General features: G+C 36.6%; 1 protein-coding gene across 1 annotated transcript in view; it reads right to left on the bottom strand.

Moving 5' to 3' along the window:
- TNNT1 (troponin T1, slow skeletal type) overlaps positions 1-25216 on the bottom strand; it is a 106371-nt gene that overhangs the window by 65992 nt on the left and 15163 nt on the right. The window contains exons 4-6 of the mRNA XM_053691043.1: positions 21435-21470; positions 19713-19739; positions 1411-1432 (exon numbers count right to left, since the gene is read on the bottom strand). Coding sequence (XP_053547018.1) covers positions 1411-1432; positions 19713-19739; positions 21435-21470 — 85 coding nt within the window. The remainder of the gene's footprint in view (positions 1-1410; positions 1433-19712; positions 19740-21434; positions 21471-25216) is intronic.

Below are 25216 nucleotides of genomic sequence, written 5' to 3'. Positions count from 1 at the left end.
TTTCATCAATCAAATTGTTCTTGTCCTTGTCCTGTTTGTGTCCTGAGGTTGCGCTTGAGGAGGGGGCTATGTAAGGTGATGAAGCCACACTGCACTTAACTTGGCTTCTCAGTACAATTGGAGCCCCACTGCGAATGGGAGCTGCTGGATACCTTGGCGCTAAGGGTCTGTGCTATTCAGAGGCATAGGAAGATCAGAAGTGATGCAAAAGGGGTATCCTCTGCTGTAGGAGCCATGGGCCATGCTAAGTAGTTTCAGGTTAGCGCGGCCAGCTCCATGGATGTGTCTGTGCTCCCTCCTTGTTTCTTATCAAGGTACTGTGTGCTAATTAGCGCTCCTTTATATGCTTTTTGTGGACTTGACCTCTGGCCTTGTCATTGCGCCAAGACTGAATGGGAGGTGTTAAAAGGCTCTTTTAGACTCCCATTCAGTGCTTGGTTATTGTTCCATGAAGAACAAAGCATTCCCGTTCATGATCTGTTAGTTGGACCCTGACCTTGTCAAAGTTCCTGGATTACGTTTATTGTTTAACCCCTTCATTAACATACACATTTATAGGACAGACTACTGAACTCTGGAACTGTTTCCTGACTTATGCATCTATCTCATCCCTTGGTTTATAAACTTGGTTTCAGACTATATCTCTGTCTTTGACCTTTTCTTGTCTCCGGATAACCCTTCTGAGTTCCTGATTACAGAAAGCTGCTCCTTTCCTGTGCAACTGGTTCCAGCTCTGAACTCAGGTAATGTAATTATTACCTATTACTGTGTAAACTGGTAGTAACATAAAACATCAAATGTCTTTAATGGAGATACTTGTTGTTATAATTAGACAATGCAACCACCCTGAGATTTTGGGAAATATGTCCCACCTTCAGCTCAGCCCCTCTATATTCTTGTTTTAAGGGACTGACAAGCCTCGACCAGGCCCTACCCAGACACACTCACAAACCCAGACACACCCATTGAATTCCGAGGTATCCCCATAGGCCACCAGTATTCCCGCCAGATCTTCGGCTCAGCCCCACCCTCTAATTACCAGTGGCCACAAACTTTTAACCTCTCACATCCTACAAAATCCCCCAGCAGATGTAGGGAGGTATGTTGCAATATTCCTTTAATTGCTGATATGTACAATGCATATATAAAATATGAATTTAATGTTCCATTAAGTGCAAATAATTTTTATGGTTCTATTTTTTCCTTTTGCTATATAATTCTGGAAGTTGTGTTAGAGACCTTTATATATTTGCTGATATTATCTATAGCAAAATATGGGGTAACTCATCCAAAACAATTGCTGAAATATTCAGTACAAAGCTTAACAGTAATATGAATATATGAGTGTGACTCACTGCTAAGATAGGGTCATGTCTGCTTGAAAGAAAACATTGCTGAGAAATGACTTACTTTGGCCTTGGACGTTCTTCCTCTGTAAAAAAGGTAGATAAAGAAGGTGATTATCTGAGCTAGAAAATGTCAGATTATTACTTCAGCATAGGTATGTAAATACTCAATGTCTAACCAACCAGTTTTTGTGTGGCCTATTTATAAGTAGTCATCACCTAATTCGCTCCAATTACCCCACCACAAGCCTCAGGCAAGGTTAAAGTACATAATGAGCCAGCTTGTACCATGCAACATCAATGATTCAAGTTTGATCATAATATTTTGTCAATTAGCCTAGCAAGAAAGAAAGAAAAAATACAGCAGACATGATTGGTTACAATGATTAATAATGTTTAACTAATATGTAGGACAGATATTATATGTTTGTCTTTATTATAAGTGAATTATTTGATAAAAGACATATGCGTTTCGTTCCGAATCGAAATTCGGACAAACTCGACAAATTCGGAGATTCAAATCGAATTTCCGAATTACCCTAGCAATGAAACTAAACTAATCCAAATGCATTTGAAACAAATAAATCCAAATTAGTTCGGATTTATTTGTTACATTCGAATGGCCATGGACTAATCACAATTCAGTATAAAAAATACCTTTATAATCACAATTCAGTATAAAAATTAAATTTAGTTAGATTTAGTGAGATAGAACAGTGAAATAATTCCATTTGTATAACTTGGAACCATCTGAATCAACATAAAAAATACCGAACTTTCGAATCGAATACGTAATTAATACAACCGAATATATTCGAATCCGAATAAAGCCGAAACGAATACATTCGAATGTATCCGAAACGAAATTAGAAAAAATCCGCATCGGTCTGAAACTAATTTTTCCGCTGCGCACATGTCTATTTAATAATTCTATGTTACTGGAAACAAATTGGCCAACAATAATAAAAAAAATAAATAAAAGTCACTAGATTTAAATGTTCTCATTGTTTATCATGTTTATACTGGTTTACATTTAGGCATCATTATGACTCTTGTAAATAAACACATACCTCCTGAATGTACTTTTGCATGTTTTTGTTTTTAGGAATTTTTTTTCCCCAAAAATCAAAAGGATTTTTTTTTCTTTAATAAATTCAAATCTATTTTCACCCGTTGACAGACTGGACAGTATATACAGTATAGCATTCAAATATTTAGTATATGAAAGCATAAAAAGTACTTATATTTGATTATTTAAAATGGAAAAAAAGAGACAATTCAAAATGTATACAAAATCATTGATAACGATGATAATTGTTACAAATGGGTATTGCAGTGACTATCCACTTTCTTTACTAATTTTGCTCTGCACTGGAACCATAGCATCCATAGGTATATAAAAATAATAATTTCATATAAAGTATATATATATATATATATATATATATATATATATATATATATATATATATATAATTATATACATATATACACATACTGTATATACAAAATATATATATAATCTTTGGGATGTTAATTTAGTTAACAAAACATTTCAGTATTCTTCTTTAATAAATGCTAATTAATGCATCTATATAGGCTAAATTGCCTTCTTGAATTTTACTAACAAGGGCTTTATCAAAAATAAATTGAATCAACACCATAAGATGTGTTAATGAAAGAGTGAAACTGTATTTGCTTAATAACTGGAAATACATTTATGCAGCAAGAAGACAATTAACAATTTTCTTCCCCAGACTATTGTTAGCAATGCACTAAATTCAGATCACTTAAAATTAATAAATAAATAAAATAAAAATAAGCTTTGGGATTTCAGATGCAGCAAGAATACAATTTACAAGTAAAATAATGTATAATCTAAGCCTTAGTGCTGTTCCTGGTTACAACTGATTATGGCCTGTTATATATTATAGTTTTACTTTTATCACCACAAAAAAAAAAGATTTATGAACAGCATAATGAGATAAGATACATTAGTAATAGCTCTTATGGTTTTTTTAATACATTTTTGGTGCGCCCACTTTGATGCCGTTCCAGAAATTGACTAATGAACTAAGTGAACTATAATTTTGCACTGATTCCCATAAATGGCCTGGCATTACGTAAGCAGATTACATACCATGGTGTGCTATCACAGCACTGCATGAACAGATAAAAAAAGAGTTAGGAACCATAAAATATTTCATGGCAATAAACACCTTGACACACTCAACATATTTGCTTTGAAGTTGTATAATATTCTCTAAAACCTGACTCAGATCACTTTATAAATGACAAATAGGAGGAAATAAAGATGGTAGCAGCCAGTTTAGCAGAGAGTGCTGAATAGAAGCAGTAATAACTATCTTTTATGTGTAAAATCTGTTCAAATCATGTGTAGAACATAATATGTTATGATGACCAAGCAATGATATAAATTAAGTTCAGAAATCTTTGTTTCAAAGCTACAATTCTGATATATTAAACTGTAATTATTATGTCCCCAAAGAATAGGTAATGGTACTTTTCCAAATGCAGATACTCATTTCAATCTCTCCTTATGAAACATGAGTTCAGCAAATCAGGGCTTTTCAAGCTTAGTTTCAGGAATTGTATATGCTGATATCACTTAATCAGATACATAGGGGGATAGTTATCAACGTGTCAACTTTCCTGCCTTCGCCGGCCCAATACGCCCGCTTAAGCTCGCCTACCATCGCCGCCGCGGACCTGAAAAAATTTGCCTAAGTTATCAATAAATCTGTCAAAAAGCCACGCACCAAGTACGGGGCGATGAGCAGCGGACTGTGATAGTTATCACTCATCCGATCTCGCTGCTCTTCGGCTTTTTTACAGCTTTATTGCTAGCCTGTCCCTAAGCACCCACACTAAACTACACTGCTCTACCCCCTATACCGGCGCCCCCGGAGCCCCCCGCGACTAAATAAAGTTACTAACCACTAAACCGCCGCTCCTAGACCCCGCCGCAACTCTTATAAATGTATTAACCCCTAAACCGCCGCTCCTAGACCCCGCCGCAACTCTTATAAATGTATTAACCCCTAAACCGCCGCTCCCGGACACCGCCGCAACCTACATTATACCTAGTAACCCCTATCCTGCCCCCCCTATACCGCCGCCCTCTATAATAAAGTTATTAACCCCTATCCTGCTGATCCCGCACCTCGCCGCAACTAAATAAATAGTTTAACCCCTAAACCGCCGCTCCCGGACCCTGCCGCAACCTATATTAAATTTATTAACCCCTAATCTGCCCCCCCTACATCGTCGCCACCTGTAATACATTTATTAACCCCTATCCTGCCCCCCACTACACTGCCGCCACTGTAATAAATGTATTAACCCCTAAACCTAAGTCTAACACTAACCCTAACACCCCCCTATTTTAAATATTAATTAAATACATCTAAATAATATTTCTATTATTAACTAAATTAATCCTATTTAAAACTAAATACTTACCTTTAAAATAAACCCTAATATAGCTACAATAGAAATAATAATTATATTGTAGCTATATTAGGATTTATTTTTATTTTACAGGTAACTTTCAATTTACTTTAACTAGGTACAATAGCTATTAAATAGTTATTAACTATTTAATAGCTACCTAGCTAAAATAAAGAGAAATTTACCTGTAAAATAAAAACTAACCTAAGTTACAATTACACCTAACACTACACTATCATTAAATAAATTATTCCTATTTAAAACTAAATACTTACCTGTAAAATAAACCCTAAGATAGCTACAATGTAATTAATAATTACATTGTAGCTATTTTAGGATTTAGATTTATTTTACAGGTAACTTTGTATTTATTTTAGCTAGTTAGAATAGTTATTAAATAGTTATTAACTATTTAATAACTACCTAGCTAAAAGAAATACAAAATTACCTGTAAAATAAATCCTAACCTAAGTTACAATTAAACCTAACACTACACTATCATTAAATTAATTAAATAAATTAAATACAAATAACTACAATTAAATACAATTACATAAACTAACTAAAGTACAACAAATAAAAAAAGCTAAGTTACAAAAAATAAAAAAATAGGTTACAAACATTTAAAAAATATTACAACAATTTTAAGCTAATTACACCTAATCTAAGCCCCCTAATAAAATAACAAAGCCCCCCAAAATAAAAAAATTCCCTACCCTATTCTACATTAAAAAAGTTCAAAGCTCTTTTACCTTACCAGCCCTTAAAAGGGCCTTTTGTGGGGCATGCCCCAAAGAAAACTGCTCTTTTGCCTGTAAAAGAAAAATACAACCCCCCAACATTAAAACCCACCACCCACATACCCCTAATCTAACCCAAACCCCCCTTAAAATAACCTAACACTAATCCCCTGAAGATCATCCTACCTTGAGTCATCTTCACTCAGCCGAGCCACCGATGGAACTGAAGAGGAGATCTGGAGCGGCAGAAGTGATCCTCCAAGGGGTGCTGAAGAAGTCTTCCATCCGATGAAGTGATCCTCCAGGCGGCGCTGAAGAAGTCTTCCATCCGGGCGATGTCATCTTCCAAGCGGCGCTGAAGAAGTCTTCTATCCGGGCGATGTCATCTTCCAAGCGGGGTCTTCAATCTTCTTTCTTCAGGATCCATCATCATCCCGCCGACGCGGAACATCCTTCTTTCCCGACAGACTACCGACGAATGAAGGCTCCTTTAAGGGACGTCATCCAAGATGGCGTCCCTTCAATTCCGATTGGCTGATAGGATTCTATCAGCCAATCGGAATTAAGGTAGGAAAAATCTGATTGGCTGATTGAATCAGCCAATCAGATTGAGCTCGCATTCTATTGGCTGTTCCGATCAGCCAATAGAATGCAATCTCAATCTGATTGGCTGATTCAATCAGCCAATCAGATTTTTCCTACCTTAATTCAGCCAATCGGAATTGAAGGGACGCCATCTTGGATGACGTCCCTTAAAGGAGCCTTCATTCGTCGGTAGTCCGTCGGGAAAGAAGATGACATCGCCCGGATGTAAGACTTCTTCAGTGCCGCCTGGAGGATCACTTCATCGGATGGAAGACTTCTTCAGCGCCCCTTGGAGGATCACTTCTGCCGCTCCGGATCTGCTCTTCAGTTCCATCGGTGGCTCGGCTGAGTGAAGATGACTCAAGGTAGGATGATCTTCAGGGGATTAGTGTTAGGTTATTTTAAGGGGGTTTGGGTTAGATTAGGGGTATGTGGGTGGTGGGTTTTAATGTTGGGGGGGTTGTATTTTTCTTTTACAGGCAAAAGAGCAGTTTTCTTTGGGGCATGCCCCACAAAAGGCCCTTTTCAGGGCTGGTAAGGTAAAAGAGCTTTGAACTTTTTTAATGTAGAATAGGGTAGGGATTTTTTTTATTTTGGGGGGCTTTGTTATTTTATTAGGGGGCTTAGATTAGGTGTAATTAGCTTAAAATTGTTGTAATATTTTTTAAATGTTTGTAACCTATTGTTTTATTTTTTGTAACTTAGCTTTTTTTATTTTTTGTACTTTAGTTAGTTTATGTAATTGTATTTAATTGTAGTTATTTGTATTTAATTTATTTAATTAATTTAATGATAATGTAGTGTTAGGTTTAATTGTAACTTAGGTTAGGATTTATTTTACAGGTAATTTTGTATTTCTTTTAGCTAGGTAGTTATTAAATAGTTAATAACTATTTAATAACTATTCTAACTAGCTAAAATAAATACAAAGTTACCTGTAAAATAAATCTAAATCCTAAAATAGCTACAATGTAATTATTAATTACATTGTAGCTATCTTAGGGTTTATTTTACAGGTAAGTATTTAGTTTTAAATAGGAATAATTTATTTAATTATAGTGTAGTGTTAGGTGTAATTGTAACTTAGGTTAGTTTTTATTTTACAGGTAAATTTCTCTTTATTTTAGCTAGGTAGCTATTAAATAGTTAATAACTATTTAATAGCTATTGTACCTAGTTAAAATAAATTGAAAGTTACCTGTAAAATAAAAATAAATCCTAAGATAGCTACAATATAATTATTATTTATATTCTAGCTATATTAGGGTTTATTTTAAAGGTAAGTATTTAGTTTTAAATAGGATTAATTTAGTTAATAATAGAAATATTATTTAGATTTATTTAATTAATATTTAAGTTAGGGGGGTGTTAGGGTTAGTGTTAGACTTAGGTTTAGGGGTTAATAAATTTATTACAGTGGCGGCGGTGTGGGGGGGCAGGATAGGGGTTAATAAATTTATTATAGGTGGCGACGGTGTAGGGGGGGGCAGATTAGGGGTTAATAAATTTAATATAGGTTGCGGCGGGGTCCGGGAGTGGCGGTTTAGGGGTTAAACTATTTATTTAGTTGCGGCGAGGTGCGGGATTGGCAGGATAGGGGTTAATAACTTTATTATAGAGGGCGGCGGTATAGGGGGGGCAGGATAGGGGTTACTAGGTATAATGTAGGTTGCGGCGGTGTCCGGGAGCGGCGGTTTAGGGGTTAATACATTTATTATAGTTGCGGCGGGGTCAGGGAGCGGCGGTTTAGGGGTTAATATGTATAGAGTAGCTTGCGGTGGGCTCCGGGAGCGGCAGTTTAGGGGGTAATAAATTTATTTAGTTGCGGCGGTGTAGGGGGGGACAGCTTAGGGGTGTTTAGACTCGGGGTACATGTTAGGGTGTTAGGTGCAGACATTTCCCATAGGAATCAATGGGATGTCTGGCAGCAGCAAACATGAACTTTCGCTATGGTCAGACTCCCATTGATTCCTATGGGATCCGCCGCCTCCAGGGCGGCGGGTTGAAAACCAGGTACGCTGGGCCGGAAAAGTGCCGAGCGTACCTGCTAGTTTTTTGATAACTAGCAAAAGTAGTCAGATTGTGCCACACTTGTGTGCGGAACATCTGGAGTGACGTAAGAATCGATCTGTGTCGGACTGAGTCCGGCGGATCAAAGCTTACGTCACAAAATTCTACTTTTGCCGGTCTCTAGCCTTTGATAACTAAGGCGAATCAGCCTCGCCACAAATACGCTGCGGAATTCCAGCGTATTTGAGGTTGATGGCTTGATAACTACCCCCCATAGCCCAAAATGAATACAGATGCAGCAACGTCAGATCAGGCAGCAAAGGATCCGGTTAAAAAGTAAGCAGAAGTCAGCAACAGTGCAGCAAGTCAGACCATTTAGGAACTTGAAGTGCTAGGAGCACACCAAAATTAGCAATACCCAGCTAATACACTAGCTACATTTCTAAGAGTGCCTTAAAATTGGCAAATTTTCAACATCATTCAGGAAATGAGGTTGGTTCAGGAAAAGTTTTAAAAGGCCAGAGTGGTCTTTAGAACTCTGGATCGTCAGGTCTGATTGTACATACAAGACCTCTGTCCTGGTCTTCTTAGAAGATGTGTACCAAATCCATGAGCCCTCCATAATCATTAATTAGATTAATTTTTCACTTTCAAGGGTTTGACATCCTTCTTTGAAACAATTTATGTTCCTGTTAGTTTTAAAGTTGTGTAAGAATAGGATGTAGTGGTGGTTTTACATTCCCAAACACAAATAAATTTGAAAACCTTTTGAGATCTGTCTTCCATCACATGACTAATGAGGTTATATTTGAATTCTAAGCACTTGTATACCTAACATTTGGTTCTGATTCTCTGCTGCCTGTTGTATCCTACCATATTTCTAAAGAAAAGCTCTGGTCTGGAGTACTAAGTGTCATGAGTGTATCCTGAAGATTTTTGTATTAAGAAATCAGATATAATAAAGACATCATTTGGCTAGAAAAAAAGGTTATTAAGGAGCGAAATATAAAACAAGTTATTTTTGAGAGCTGGTTCATATGATAAATGCTGATGAAAATTCATCAAAGGTTTCTTCGAGACAGTAAAACAGAAAACATTTATAGTAACCAAGGGATCAAAACAGAGTTCACAAGCTGTAAATTAAATCCGCAAAGTGCAGAAATAACTAAATTAAGGTGAATTCTAAAAATGTGCAGATGAGCGTAATGAAACATTTAAACAAATAAAATACAGTATTATTTTAGTAAGTTTATCTTGCAAACATAATGGATTTTAGAACTGATAAAGTATTGCTGGATTAAAGAAAATGATTAAAATTAGAGCAAAATCAACAAAAAAAAAAAGAAAAGAAAGAAAAAAAGATCATAAACAGTTGCATGAAAATAGATAGATTTAGTGGTAAATTTAGAACAATATCTCAACATTTTTATTTGCTTCTAGGAAAAGTGTTAAGCACATTAATTCACTCAAAGATTCAAAATGTTATACACTGTAAAGAGTATATAGAACTGTGGTTGATTAAAATGCATATTTTCAATTAACTTAAGGACATAATGATAAAAAATGTAACCCTTGTACTTATGTGTTTAAACCCTATGTAAGTCAAGCTAATAGGCAAACTCAGTCACCTGACGAGCTATTGTGCCAACCCCAAAAGAGCATATGGAAATATTAGCCAATTAGTGGCTAAGGAGTGATAATCTGCAGCAGCTCATTGGCTGATTCTCCACATCTTTTGCTTATTCTCCACATCATCAGCACATATCCTTTCAAGGGAAGCAAGAATTAACATTGGGTGCCTGGGGGGTGTATTCATAATGATGTGAGTATGCACAATAAACTAACCTGAAAAACTAAGTATAATAACTGACAGGAGAAGTCCTGAAATCCAATGAGAGGCCCTGAGTATATGTTTGAAAACTATTCAACCAGGTCTACTAAGCTGAATGATCTTAAAAGGACATTAAACACTAAATAAATCATTAATTGAATGATGTATTTTTAAAAATTATATTAGTTATTTAAATATTGATAAAATAAGGGTAAAGTTAATGTCCATAAACCAGTAGGCACCCTTATATTGTAACTTTTCTGCTGAGGACAATTAGAAATGGTTATAAATGGCTTACTAGACTGTGTAACCAATGACTGTGTAGAATATAGCTGTGTCTGAACTTCCCTGTTAAACATAGATTGGAAAGCCCACAATATTCAGAATTAAATTACAGGAAAGGTGGACAAAATAAATAATAAATTTATATTGAAAAGTTATTTTATTACATGCAATTAAACAATTTATATTTATATCTTGAGGTGTGTAATGTCCCTTTAATGTAATTTAAATGTTCACATTAAAAAGAAACGTTACACATTTTGCGCTACTCAAATAGTGCCACTCATAAAGGTTGTCAGTCATCTTTAATGTCAGTATTTTTACATGCTGACATCATAGAAAAAGTATTATTAGCACACTTTATGTGAGTTAATAGCAAAGAAGCACCAATAAAGGGGCATTTGACTTGATTTCATAACACTTTCATTAAAATGCTAGAGAAAGATATCAACGAGATGCCATAAACTGAATGATCCTGTAAAGCAGAAAGGCAGTTTACATGAAGCATGAAAGAGAGAAAGATATAGCTTCTGTATATACAGTATGTAGTCATTACTCATAATCTTACTGGAACTAATTTGATTCATTAGCAAAGACAAAAAATAAATATAAAGGATAATTTTCTAGACAAAGTAGTTGAACGCACCATGAATACTGATAGTTAAGTATTTAAATTAGTGCATTGATATACAGTGACATGTAAACAACTGTCTTAGTGGGCTTCACCAGAAAAGAAATGACCAAACATGCATAAATCTACAGTATATTTGTATTTAACTTTCTTTTATAAGCCCCTTTTAGATGCACATATTATAGAAGGTATCATTATATATATATATATATATATATATATATATATATATTTATATTTATATATCTTAAAAGTTAAAATCCTAAGCGACTAACCAAGTTACTTGCCACTTCTGATCCCACCAATCACCTGCCCACTCCACAGAGACTGCCCCATCCCCTCTTTCCATATGTTTAGCCATTGTGAAACATTTTATTGCAGTAATTATTAATATTTTTCTATTTTAAACCATAACAAATTAAGTCCTTTCATTTATTACAAATATATACATTTTCTGGCCTTTGGCACATTAATATAGACAGCATTGATCTCCCTCTCATGTGATGTAAAGTGGTGTAAATCAGGGCAGGGACATGAAACAAAACTGTTTAGTATCCAATTTGCCTTTTTTATTTTGCATGGGTAGTAACTTGTACAGCTAATCATAGGTGGCCTTTAGCTTGATAAAGTGGACAGTCATTTGAAATAGCTGTTATTGCCAGTGTAACTGATCTTGTCACTTGTGCAGTATTTGCTATAGAAAAGCTATATGATCCAGAGGTTGTGGGAGTGGGTGTAGAAGAGCACAGCCCAATTTAAAAAACATGCATCTGCAGTTACATAAATACAAAAAAATGATCAGCTTCTTCCCTGAGTAGTTCATCCCTTTAAAGGGATATGAAACCCATCTTTTTTATTTTATGATTTAGATAGATCATGCAAATTTAAACAACTTTCTAACTTACTGCTATTATCAATTTGTCTTTGTTCTATTGGTATCTAATCTTTATTTGAAAAAGCAGGAATGTAATCTTAGGAGCCGAATAGAGCATTTCTTATTTCACCACAATATTCTTTTAAATTAATATTTAGGAACATCCCCCTACTTTTCAACCTGACTAGGGTATTGGAAAGCAAATTGATTCAACGTTCACTCACTGTCTTTCACTACTTGCCACTGTTCAATTTCTACTAGCCCATCACCAGTGGGCGAGGGGAAATTTTGAGCTCTGTACTGTGTGTGTGTGTGTGTATATATATATATATATATATATATATATATATATATAATCAATGTAAATATTTGCATAGGAAATTAGCACATCTAGGCAAGATTCCCCGCTTGCTTTTTCCCAGAAATACTTCATATACAATGTTACCAATGCACAAGAGAACTCTGGGTAAGATATGCAAATTAGATATGCAAATTCTCAGTTTTTTGCTTCAAAATACTGTTTTAACACAGCGATCCTATTAACAGGATTATTGCAGCAAACCAGAAATCACTCACTAGACAGCGTGTTTTGTTCTTTTTGGAACTCATCAGTAGGAGATAGATTTCTGGTTGCTGCATTGGTAAAGCTACTTTCAAGGTTAAACCAAAATTCATTAAAATTATGGGGGGGGGGGATAAAAAACTGAAATTAAAATCCTCTGAAGAAGCGACCAATAGCGTCGAGAAATGCATCAGGCTCCGCCCCCCGACATTTACATGCTCTGCTTGTGTAGCACTATAGGCATAGAGGCGAGTTGCGGTTTATCTTCTGCTGACAAGCCCAAAGCCTAGAGCACACATTGCAGCAGCAGTATTTTCTATACAGATCAGATTACGCTGATTTTAGCGTGTTCGTTTTTAAGTGTGTTGTGAAGTGTTTTTAAACAAGATTTCAGTAGTATTTTAGTGAAACACCAGTGTGGTATTTGCCCCTCACAATGGGGATTGTAATAAACTTGGATTTTCTATAAATCGATCAGTTCTGCTTTATCAAGCTAGATATTTCCCCTATCCCTTCCTCCCTGTCACAAACAAAAGGGAAAATAGAGGAAGGAAAATACTCGGTCTGGAACAAGGAATAAAGAGCTGTACCGGAGGGGTGAAATACCTTTACACTGGATACTCCAGAGGAGTGAGAAACAACGCTGGATATTGGTTCAGGAGAAGGCTATTTATAGCCCCCACGTCATACACTTACCTCATATCGATTGAGGTAACACCAAGTGAGTGGCCATTTAAATGTATATATTCTGTCTGTCTATGAAGCCATAACATACTGCACCCAGGTACACTGAGATCTCCCAGGGGACACTCGGTTATATATTTTTGGAAAAAGGCTGCAAGAAAAGTGGATCCAATCCTCATCTATACAAAGATTAACTGTCTTTTTTGTTCAGGTTTTATTATTTTTACTGAATATAATATAATATAAAGGAGGACATTGCTGACCCATTGTTACATGACAAGTAAAAAGACAATTTTATTTTGTAAACTTACAGGTATCTAGATACTGTTGCAAGTTGTAATCTTATGTAAATTGGTCTCATTGTACACATTGTGTGGTATCTGTTACCCATTATATATATATATATATATATATATATACACACACACACACGATCACTGGATGTTACCCACGGCAGCCGTAAATCCTGGGATATCCAAAAAAGCAGACAGACACAGGTTTTACTCAATCGCCTTTATTCAGAAAGGAAAGGCTAATTTCCAGACGTTTTGCCTCCCGCAGGAGCCTTTCTCAATGGAAGCCAAACAGACATACAGTGAACACCCAAGACCCTCCCCTAAATACCAGCATGACCTAGTATGTACCAATCAGAAAGCAGCAACTACGCATCTCAATCTTATAGGTAACACCTGTGCACCATCCTTTCAGTATGGGCGATTGCGGATGACATCATCAAACCGCATCAGCCTGAGCATACATAGACACTGCCGGTTGTCATAGAGACAGACACAGCAAACATACGCACAGCTGTTACACTAACAGCAGAAGGAGCATGTAAACATAGAGCCGCTGTCAGAGTGATATTATACCATAAATGCAAAAAAAATCACCCAAATTAAGTGACTAAACATATATAAATATACACTATCAGAAACCTAAAAAGAATATCAGAAGCACAACATCGCACAACACTTAGTAGTAAATAAAACGACAGAATCTGGGTTACCCGCTATACCCACACGGCATCAGAGTAACTCCAGAGAAACATGTAGTGAAAGCATTCATATGTAAGTTAACCTATACACATTTATCAGGAGGAAGGGTGCAGAGCGCCCCAGGGTCATGCCAAATAGAATGAATAAAATGAAAAAGATGACTCCCAAACATGTCAGGTTAGGCCCTATAACAGCAGCTAAAGTCTATGTTAGTGTTTAGACCACGGGGGTAACCGTGTCCAGATTGAATATCCACCAAACTTCCATTCGCAATAACGTCAGTGCCCTATTGCCTCCACGTCTTGGATGAGGTACATGATCTATAAGCATGGTTTGCAAAGAGGAGATAGGGTGGCTTGCAGTCAGAAAGTGACGGGCTACCGGCTGTTCTGAATGTCCTTTATCCAAAGCCTGACGTATGGCTGTCTTGTGATTGGCCAGCCATTCCCTGAATGTAGTCACAGTCTTAGGTAAGAAAGACCACAGCACTTGAGCGCGCATCCACTGATGCCAGAACTATAAACCCCTTTGGGAGCATATAGAAGTAAATGTGTTTGAAACACCTGGAGTGCCGTAGCTATTGGCGATGGATGAGGCCACAAAGGATCAAGCACAAAACTGGAGGCAGGCACTACACATAAAGCCCTTAAATTAAAATTCAAAAAGGTTTATTAATGTAAGTTAAAAGTCCATTAGCAGACCTGGCAAGACAAGGGATACAGACAGTCTGACATGTTTTGCACCCTCTGGTGGCGCTTACTCATAGACTGATGTCTATGTCTAAACCATATCCTTTTATAGGCAGCACAGTCAAACACATTAACTGCTTCACTGCTGACAAATAGGAAGTAAAAGGATTAAAAACATAATGTGCCCCTAGTGACACGGAACAGACTAAAACAGATAATTACAAAAAGTTTCATAAGACCCTGCAGATAACAATTGACAAAACTTGCTAGTATTTGAATATTAATAAGATATAACCAATAGCCAATGGAAAGTGCAAATATACCTATAAAATCTTATGGAATAAACACATAATGAATACATAGATATATAAATATGCTATATGACAATGCACTATATATCAAAAAAATCTATGTACAACAAAAAAAGCAGAAAAATCATAAACAAACTGTAGAGCACTTCATTGATCTATAAAATAATTAATGTCACATTCTTTGTTCATGCCTAGTGGGTCTCTTGTATTTAGCTTTAGAATCCAGTATAACTCTTTCTTATCTAGTATTTTGTTTTTATTGCCACCTCTAATAGGAGTCGTAGCAACATCTATTATTTGCAGTGACAAATTTGCTTTATTTGTAAAGTGTTGATAGTTAAAATGATTGGCAACTGTAGAATCTGGGTTATAATCTTTCACATCCCTAACATGTTCATTAAAGGGTCAGTAAACTTTAAAATTAATGTTATATAATTCTGCACATAGTGCAGAATTATATAACATTATATTAGCCAACCATTATTTAACATAATATTGCCTTTTTATTTTTAGCAAAAAACGCTGTTTTACAGACCCGCTCTCTGGGCTCTGCTGAGCGGGTCTGTTTTTTTTCCTCAGCGCATCGGGCCAGCTGTATAGTCACAGCCCGGCCCGACCGTGCCATAAGACTAAGTGCAGCTCGCTCCCGCTCTGTCTGACAGCAGGTGCGAGCTGCACTTAGTCTTATGGCGCGGTCGGGCCGGGCTGTGACTATACAGCTGGCCCGATGCGCTGAGGAAAAAAAACAGACCCGCTCAGCAGAGCCCAGAGAGCTGTCTGTAAAACAGCGTTTTTTGCTAAAAATAAAAAGGCAATATTATGTTAAATAATGGTTGGCTAATATAATGTTATATAATTCTGCACTATGTGCAGAATTATATAACATTAATTTTAAGGTTTACTGTCCCTTTAAATCTCATTCTGACATGACGGGTAGTTTTACCTACATATTGACAAAAACATAGATTACAGGTAAGAAGGTATACAGCATACCGAGTACCACAATTGGCATAAAAATGTATATTGTATGTCATCTTATCAACTGTACAGGCAAATGTATTGCCTTGTCTAATATTAGGACATGCATGACATGACCTTACACCACATTTGAACGTTCCTTTTTTGGACAACCAATTTCTGGACATGTTATTTCATTATTTGTCTTATTTTTAACTAGACTAGGGGACAGCATTTGTGCTAACGTTCTTGATTTTTTTGGCACAAATTTGCATTTTTGAACATATGTTTTTAAAACATCATCACTAGTTAAAACAGGCAGATGTTTTTTTTAAATTTTGACAATGTCATTATATTGTGGGCTAAACTCTGTAGTGAACACAATTGCATCACTGAAGTGATCCCTCACTTTGGTCTGCGTACATGTTCTAACCTCTTTAAACTGATTTCTACATTTTTCCAATTTGTGAAAATTGTAACCCCTTCTCACTAACCAATCTCTAAGTTCTAATGACTGTTGATCATAAATGCTATTAGACTTAGTATTACGTCTCAATCTGAGAAATTGGGATTTTGGTATGGAATCTACTAGGTGTCTTGGATGCTGTGAAGTGGCATGTAAGATGGTATTTCCCGTCGTTGGTTTCCTAAATGTTTTAGTCACAATCTGATAAGATTATCCAGTATCTGTAGTGTAAGGTCCAAATAGTTGATCTGCTCCCCATTATATTCACCAGTAAATCTTAGTCCCATATCATTTTTGTTACAAAACGTCATAAATTCCAAAAAGACAGTTTCTTCAACTGGCTTTTTAACAATGAGGAGCAGATCATCTATATAACGCACAAATAGCTCAATGTCATTGTGCCAGGGATTTGTCGGTGTATAAATAATATAGAGCTGCTCCCACCACGCTACATAGATATTTGCAAAAGATGGTGCAAATTTTGCACCCATGGTGGTGCCACAAACTTGAATGTAATATTGATTGTCAAACATAAAATAATTATGTGACAATAAAAATTTAAGAACCTCACATATATGCTCAATCCCAATAGAATCAAAATCAGACTCTTTACGCAAAACATGCTCAACTCCCTTGATGCCCATAGTAGTCACAGTCTTACCTATATAATACAGGGAGCACGGGCAAATTATAGCATACACAACAAAGTCTGAAGTGCAGGTTAATCTGTGTTTAATAGAGAATCTCCTGTTAGTGTGTGGGTGGCGAAAAGTATTGCCAGTAATAAGGCTATTGCAAGTCACACAATTTCCACAGCGAAAGCATCCAGGTTTGCCCTTAGGCAGCCACATTTGCTTCTCATAGCAGTGCGTGGGGTCGTTTAAGTCCAAAAGATCCCTCAAGTTGCTAGCCCTCTTGTATACCAGTCGTGGGGCCGGAGAGTCCATGAAAGGAAGGCTTGTATCCTTCGAGATCACCATACAATTTTTCTTAATAGTATTCGCCACAGATTTTGATACTGGGGTGTAGGAGGTCAGAAAGTTTAACCAATGTGACGTTTGTTCAGGTGTTTTCCTGGTTGTAAGTGTCTCTTGTGTCCACTCTCTGGCCGTGCTCAGGCTGATGCGGTTTGATGATGTCATCCGCAATCACCCATACTGAAAGCATAGTGCACAGGTGTTACCTATATTATTAAGATGAGTAGTTGCTGCTTTCTGATTTTTACATACTAGGTCATGCTGGTATATAGGGGAGGGTCTTGGGTGTTCACTGTATGTCTGTTTGGCTTCCATTGAGAAAGGCTCCTGCGAGAGCCGAAACATTTGGAAATTAGCCTTTCCTTGCTGAATAAAAGCGATTGAGGAAATCCTGTGTCTGCCTGCTTTTTTGGATATCCCAGGATTTATGGCTGCCAGCCGTGGGTAACATCCATTGATCATGTATGTATACATATTTCCTGCAGAGCACCAGGTGATTGAACTGTTGGAGTGTGCCGTGTCCCTGTATCTATCTATCTATCTATCTATCTATCTATCTATCTATCTATCTATCTATATATATACACAGGGCCCACATTTCAAGCCCTAAGCTACTAGCACCCCGAAATGTTACTTGCCACTTTTTATCCCACCCACTACTTGCCCACACCACACCCACTACCCCCCCCTCATATGTTTAGCCAATGTGAAACACCTTATTTGTAGTAATTTTTTAATACTGTTTTGGTTTAACCATTAATTAAATAATTCTGCATACAGAAATAAATTAACAAATAATAAGTGCATAGCAGTTTGAAACATCAACAAGGGTTCTGGGGAAGACAACAGCTGGACATAAAAAGGAAGTTGTTGAAATGAGAGAAAGCAGAGAGTGTTGACATTAATGTGCGGTCATAGCAGACCTGGAACATTTTTTTATAATTATCAGCTCTCCTCTATCTTTCTCCATTCCCTCCTCTCTCCAATCTCTCTTTTTACCCCCTACCTTCTCTCTCAGGCCATATCTTCTCTTTACACTCTTTTTCTCTCTACACTCTTTTTTTCTCCACTCTTTCTTAACACTATCCTTTTCTCCACTTTCACTTTCCCCTCCAATCTCTATTTGACCCCGTTTACCCTCTCAGAAGTAACAGTCTAAGCACTATTGGGGTCCCTATAGCCCTAGAGGAATAACATATCCTTGCCCTTTCATGGATATATAATAGATAGTTTTTGTAGATATGCACTCACTAACTTTCACTTGTCACTGTTAAATTTCCAATATATATATTCCAATATATATATATATATATATATATATATATATATATATATATATATATATACACACTATGCACAAAATGTAGAGAGAATAACTAATTGTGCTGTAGCCCATTAACAAATCTAGACAAGACAGAAGGCTTACTTTGCCCACTGAAAACCTCTGGATATATTTTTTCCAATGCAGCAAAGGGTTCTGGGTAAGGCATGCAAATGAGGTTCCCAATGACTCACTTTTTTTTACTTCAGTCTGCTTTTAGGGAGACTCCCTTTATGCCACAGCAACTCAACATATTAAACGTTAAAAATGTAAAAGTTCACTTATGATTGCAATAAAGTGTTTGGAAGTTTAAAGGGACACTGAACCCAATTTTTTTTTCTTTTGTGATTTAGATAGAGCATGCAATTTAAAGAAACTTTCTAATTTACACCTATTATCAATTTTTCTTTGTTCTCTTGCTTTCTTTATTTGAAAAAGAAGGCATCTAAGCTATTTTTTGGTTCAGAACCATGGAAAACATTTGTTTATTGGTGGGTGAATTTATCCACCAATCAGCAAGAACAACCCAGTTTGTTCACCAAAAATGGGCCGGCATCTAAACTTACATTCTTGCATTTCAAATAAAGATACCAAGAGAATGAAGACAATTTGATAATAGGAGCCAATTAAAAAGTTGCTTAAAATTGCATGCTTTATCTGAATCACAAACGAAAAAAAATTGTGTTCAGTGTCCCTTTAAAAATGTTAATTAGAAAACTAATTTTTTTTAAGGCTACATTCTCACACTTTCATCATGTTTTGTAAAAAATAACTATCATATTAATGTATTAAATTATTTTACCTAAGGGACACCGGATTACAGTTGTGTGTATGACACTGCCAATGCATAGGACATTTAAATACTACACTGAGTTTTCATGGTGTGTTCTCTTTGCTATTTCTATATTATACTGTATATACTTTAGTGGGTCTCCTGAGACAAAATACTGAACTGTTGATACAATAAATATTATCTTTACCTTCTTCTACGTGATCGCCATATTCTTCTGTAGGGTGAAGCAGGAATGCAGGGTCAGAGGGAGAGCGGAAGACAGGTAGGCACATAGCAAGCATGGAATAAAGAAAACATATGCTCAAGCTGCAAATGAATGGAACTTAAACAGTAAAGTGCCATCGGATCATTATTCAACTATGAACAAAATGAGTTGTTAAAGAAAGAGCATTAAAAACAGGCAATCCATTTAATCTATTGTAATTACATTATTAAGTAAATGCCACAAATGATTCCACCATTGTGGTGGTTAAAGCGATAATAAACCCAATTTTTTTCTTTAATGATTCAGATAGCAAACATCCTCAAACATGGTCCTTCAGAGGTTTTGGAACTACATTTCCCATGATGCTCAGCCATCTGATATGCTGGCTGAGCATCATGGGAAATGTAGTCCCAAAACCTCGATTGAGGATGTCTGAGATAGAGCATGCAATTTTAAGCAACTTTCTAATTTACTCCTTTTATTACATTTTCTTTGTTATCTTGTTATCTTTATTTAAAAAGCAGGAATGTAAAACTTAGGAGCCGGCCCATTTTAGGTTCAGCACCCTGGATAGTGCTTGCTTATTGGTGGCTACATTTCTGTTTCTTAAATAAAGATAGCAAGAGAATGAAGAAAAATTCATAATAGGAGTAAATTAGAAAGTTGCTTAAAATTGAATGCTCTATGTGAATCAGTAAAAAAAAATTTGGATTTAGTATCCCTTTAAAGGGAAAATAAAATACTGTGAAAATTCACAGTAGTTTACTGTGTAAACTTCGATGATTCAGTCAGAATTTTTTTTTAAACATCTTTCCGACTTGCTTATATTATCAAATTTGCTCCATTCTCTTAGTATCCTTTGTGGAAGAGTAGACCTAGGAACAACAATGTACTATTGGAAGTTAGCTGAATACATCATTGATAAGCCAATGATAAAAGGCATACATGTGCAGCCAACAATCAGCAGCTAGATCTCAACAGTGTATTTCTGCTCCTGAGCCTACCTAAGTATGCTTTTCAGCACAGTGTATAGATCTGCATATTAAGCATGGAGAGGATATGGATAATATATGACATTTTTGTCTTCAGGATCTAAGTACTAGTTTTAAGGTTTCACTGTCATGGGCAGCAATATGAAATTAAAGGATAGATCATCAAGTATATATAAAGTTATTTATTTCCTAGATCTATTTAAATGACCAATCAACAAATGCATAGTAAAAATACAATGCAAAAGTACTTTGTTTGAATTTGAAATGAGTAGTAGATTTCTTTCTGACACATTTCAAAGTTAGTTCCATTTTATTTACCGCTGCATCAGCCAATTACAAAATGCTTATATGTACATTCTGTGAATTCTTGCACATGCTCAGTAGGAGCTGGTGCCTCAGAAAGTGTTCATATAAAAACGAGTGTGCACATTTAGATAATGGAAGTAAATTGGAAAGTTGTTTAAAATTGTGTGCTCTATCTAAATCAAGAGTTTCATTTTGACTTGTGTTCCTGTAATGATTTTAGTGCTCTGTGCTGGACAACAAATGATTGCAGCTCTTGTACATCAAACACCATTTAAAAGTATTCTTTATTGAAGTAAATACAATATTATTAAACATCATTTGTATTACTTTTGACCTTATGCAAATCACAACAATGTTCTCTTTGCAAATCATATCCAGATTAGTTACTGTTAGAAAAACTTTTTACCTTCAGCCTCCTCCGCTGGATTCTCTGCAAAGGTATCTACAGCAGCAGCAGCAGTAGCAGCAGTAGCAGCAACAGCAGAATAGCATGATATAGGCAGGTGGAACAGAGAGAGGGAAAAAAGCTGCAGTTTAACAGAAGCTCATGCTGTCTGGTACACATCCTAAGCATATTTACATAGCATTTATAGTACATTGTTATATCACTTTGCCGTAAAGCTTGCAGTATGACTCATACGTTGCATTTAATCAGTCGTGGCCCTATGTGTGAGCAAAAGCACCCCAATATTTTATTTTGCACTGCAGTTGGGCTGAAAAGAAGGATGACAATTGTCTATCCCTGTCCCATTTTGCTTATCCACACCCATGAACCACCAAGTTAGACGACTGGAGCATCTATGACTCTCCCTCCACCCACAGAGCACTTTTAACTAAGTCCACAGACCTCCCTGAAAAAGTCCCCAGTTTCCAGGCATCTGCACAGTTCTGCAGGGAAAAAGGTTTGCCCTCCCCATAATAAAATCCACCAATGCATCTGAAAATGCTTTGACATCATAATTGTAAATAAACTTATATTGCTCACATTCTGTTTCACTGATCATATAATTCAATCATCAAAAAGGTTTTACTGACAAAAATCTTTTAATATAGCTTCCTAGTTTACCGATTGTCATTTTTATATCATTGTGTTGTGCAATTCCTGTGGCACAAACATATAAAATATTAATTTGTCATGTGAACTAATGTTGTAAGCAAACACTGTATTTGAAATAAGCAAATGTATGTGTATTAATGATTATATAGCTAAAAAAATTGTTTATAAAAAATAACTATTGCCATAAAGATATTGACACTCTCAGTCTCTATCTCACACTCTCTCACACACTGTCACTAACACACTTTCACACACACAAAAGGGCCTATTTAGCAAATGTCTGTTCGACAAGATCCAATCAGCGGATCATGTCTGACAGATATCGCTGAATGCGGACAGCATTACGCTCTCCGCAATCAGCATTGCACCAGCAGTTCTTGTGAACTACTGGTGCAACGCCACCCCCTGCAGATTCGTGGCCAATCGGCCGCTAGCAGGGGGTGTCAATCAACCCGATTGTATTAGATCGGGTTGATTTCTGGCGATCGCTGTCTGTCTCCTCAGAGCAGGCGGACAGGTTATGGAGCAGCGGTCTTTAGGCTCGTCAGAAACACAGAGCTTCAAGCTCCATACGGAGCTTGATAAATATGCCCCAAAGACACTAACGCTCTCACACACACTCTCTCACACAAATACACTTACTCTTTCACACACAGAAAGACTATGACAAACATAAAAACACACACTTACATAACACACACACACATTCGTTCTCTCATACACATACTTATATAGTTACTATTTCACACACAGAAAGACATTGCCAAACACAAAGACACACTCGCACACACATTCTCTCTCACACACATTCATATGTACTTACTCTTTCACACAGACTCACACACGCAGACATTGACAAACACAGACACACACTCACACACACATACATACACACTCCCACACAAAGACACACACGCAAGAGAGAAATAACTGTAGGCATCTGCAGTGTGTTGCAAATGTACGTCACCTTTTTGCATGTCCATGTCTGTGTCTGACTGAGTTTCAAACCCAGGCACACAAATGGAAACCCAAAGTATCCAGATCATTCCCGGAAGGTGGCATCCCTATATCTTACCCACTTCTATGCACCTCATTTGTTTTATTTATTACTCTTATTACAAATCAGTAATCCCTGATTGTCTAATGGAGGAGTAGAACCCTTTTATGTCTTTGGTTTTGAAAAACTATATGAGGTAAATATGAGTGGAAATTGGGGATTCCCAGGGCAACACAAAAACTAAACAGTGCCCTCCTCTTGCATTGATTATGTTTAAATCCGTATTTTTGCCTGCTAACTAAAACAATTTGATAAAAGGCATTGGTGTTAGTTTTTTCTGTTTGCACTCTCTATTGTTGTCAAAAGGGAAAATAATTATTTTTGGTTAACCTGCATTGGTCTTTTGAGCAAACGTTCTACTTTCAACTTGTAATGCGCGCACTACCTGTCACGCGCAAAAAAGCATCTGTCTAGTGCTAAATATCAGTAAAAAGGACAAAAAAGAAGAAGGCGCCAACATAGTGTGATTCAGTATTGAAAGGTGTTCACTCCCCACGCATTCATTAATCGTACTTACAAGAAGTAAGGCACTTGAGAAGTTCTACAACGGCTTTCTGGAACATTAACAGCTGTCCAGGTAGCTGCTCACTCGTAGTACAGGTGAATCCCTTGATGCAGTGGCTCTCCTGCTCGTATAAGATGTGCAAGGTCCCTGCAGCTTTTTTCTCTTGCGGTGCTTTTATCACTCGTATTGGCTGCCCTCAGGAGAAATACCCAACCAGGTGGGCTAGCAGCGGGACACCGTATAGTGTAAAAATATATATATTTGTCAGGCATAAAATATCACTCAAGCCGTGATAGAGATATAGTCTAAAAACAAATGTTTATTTAAAACCTGAGGAAGCGGTCGAGATAGACCGGGAAACGCGTTGTGATTTTACATGTTTTAAATAAACATTTGTTTTTAGACTATATCTCTATCACGGCTTGAGTGATATTTTATGCCTGACAAATATATATATTTTTACACTATACGGTGTCCCGCTGCTAGCCCACCTGGTTGGGTATTTCTCCTGAGGGCAGCCAATACGAGTGATAAAAGCACAGCAAGAGAAAAAAGCTGCAGGGACCTTGCACATCTTATACGAGCAGGAGAGCCACTGCATCAAGGGATTCACCTGTACTACGAGTGAGCAGCTACCTGGACAGCTGTTAATGTTCCAGAAAGCCGTTGTAGCACTTCTCAAGTGCCTTACTTCTTGTAAGTACGATTAATGAATGCGTGGGGAGTGAACACCTTTCAATACTGAATCACACTATGTTGGCGCCTTCTTCTTTTTTGTCCTTTTTACAGATTTATTTCGTTTGAATTGCCTTCAACTTTTGGAAGAAGTATTTTGCAGCCATATGAACTTCATTACAACTTTGGACTTTTAGTTTTACTCATTAGTACTATTGGTTCGATTGTTACATTTTTATTTGTACCAGCTTTGTGGGTTATATCACATTTTTACTCTGGTTGTGTGATGTCACTTATTATTTGCACATTAATATGCATCTTTTAACCTATTAGGCATTTTGGCATATTACTGCCAACACTATTGTTTTATTGTTATCACAATTTATATAGGTGCATCTGACATTTTTACTTGTTTATAGTGCTAAATATCAGTCCACTGGTAATCTAGCCCTTTATGGGGATTTTGAGTATAATGTCCCTTTGAAGGAATTTAAATATAAACATTTATACTGTTGTATATATATATTGTATATACTGTTGTATATTGCTAGAATAGTTTGTTTATCACTGACAGATCACTGCATTGCTCCAAATGCTACCACCTCCAAACATTCAGAGTTAGATGATCAAAAACTCGCTGGCATGGAGAGAAATCGCACAAAACCTTTAGGGTTTATTTTTATTGTAATTTGTGTGTCTCTCTTTCACATGCAGAGTACTGCATATAGGGATGCCACCTCGGCCAGGTTTTCCTGGACACTTATGAGTTACACATGCTGCAGGGTGTGCAGGGAGGAACATGAATAGTGCTGTACAGGGTCACAATATTTGTGCTGTCCAGCAGCATAAGGCATATTCCCCTCTGCACACCCTGTAGCATGTGTAATGTATAAG

The sequence above is a fragment of the Bombina bombina genome, chromosome 8, assembly GCF_027579735.1.
Source record: "Bombina bombina isolate aBomBom1 chromosome 8, aBomBom1.pri, whole genome shotgun sequence".
Taxonomy (NCBI): domain Eukaryota; kingdom Metazoa; phylum Chordata; class Amphibia; order Anura; family Bombinatoridae; genus Bombina; species Bombina bombina.
Note: the sequence above shows the minus strand (reverse complement) of the source record. Positions and strands in the feature narration are given on the sequence as shown.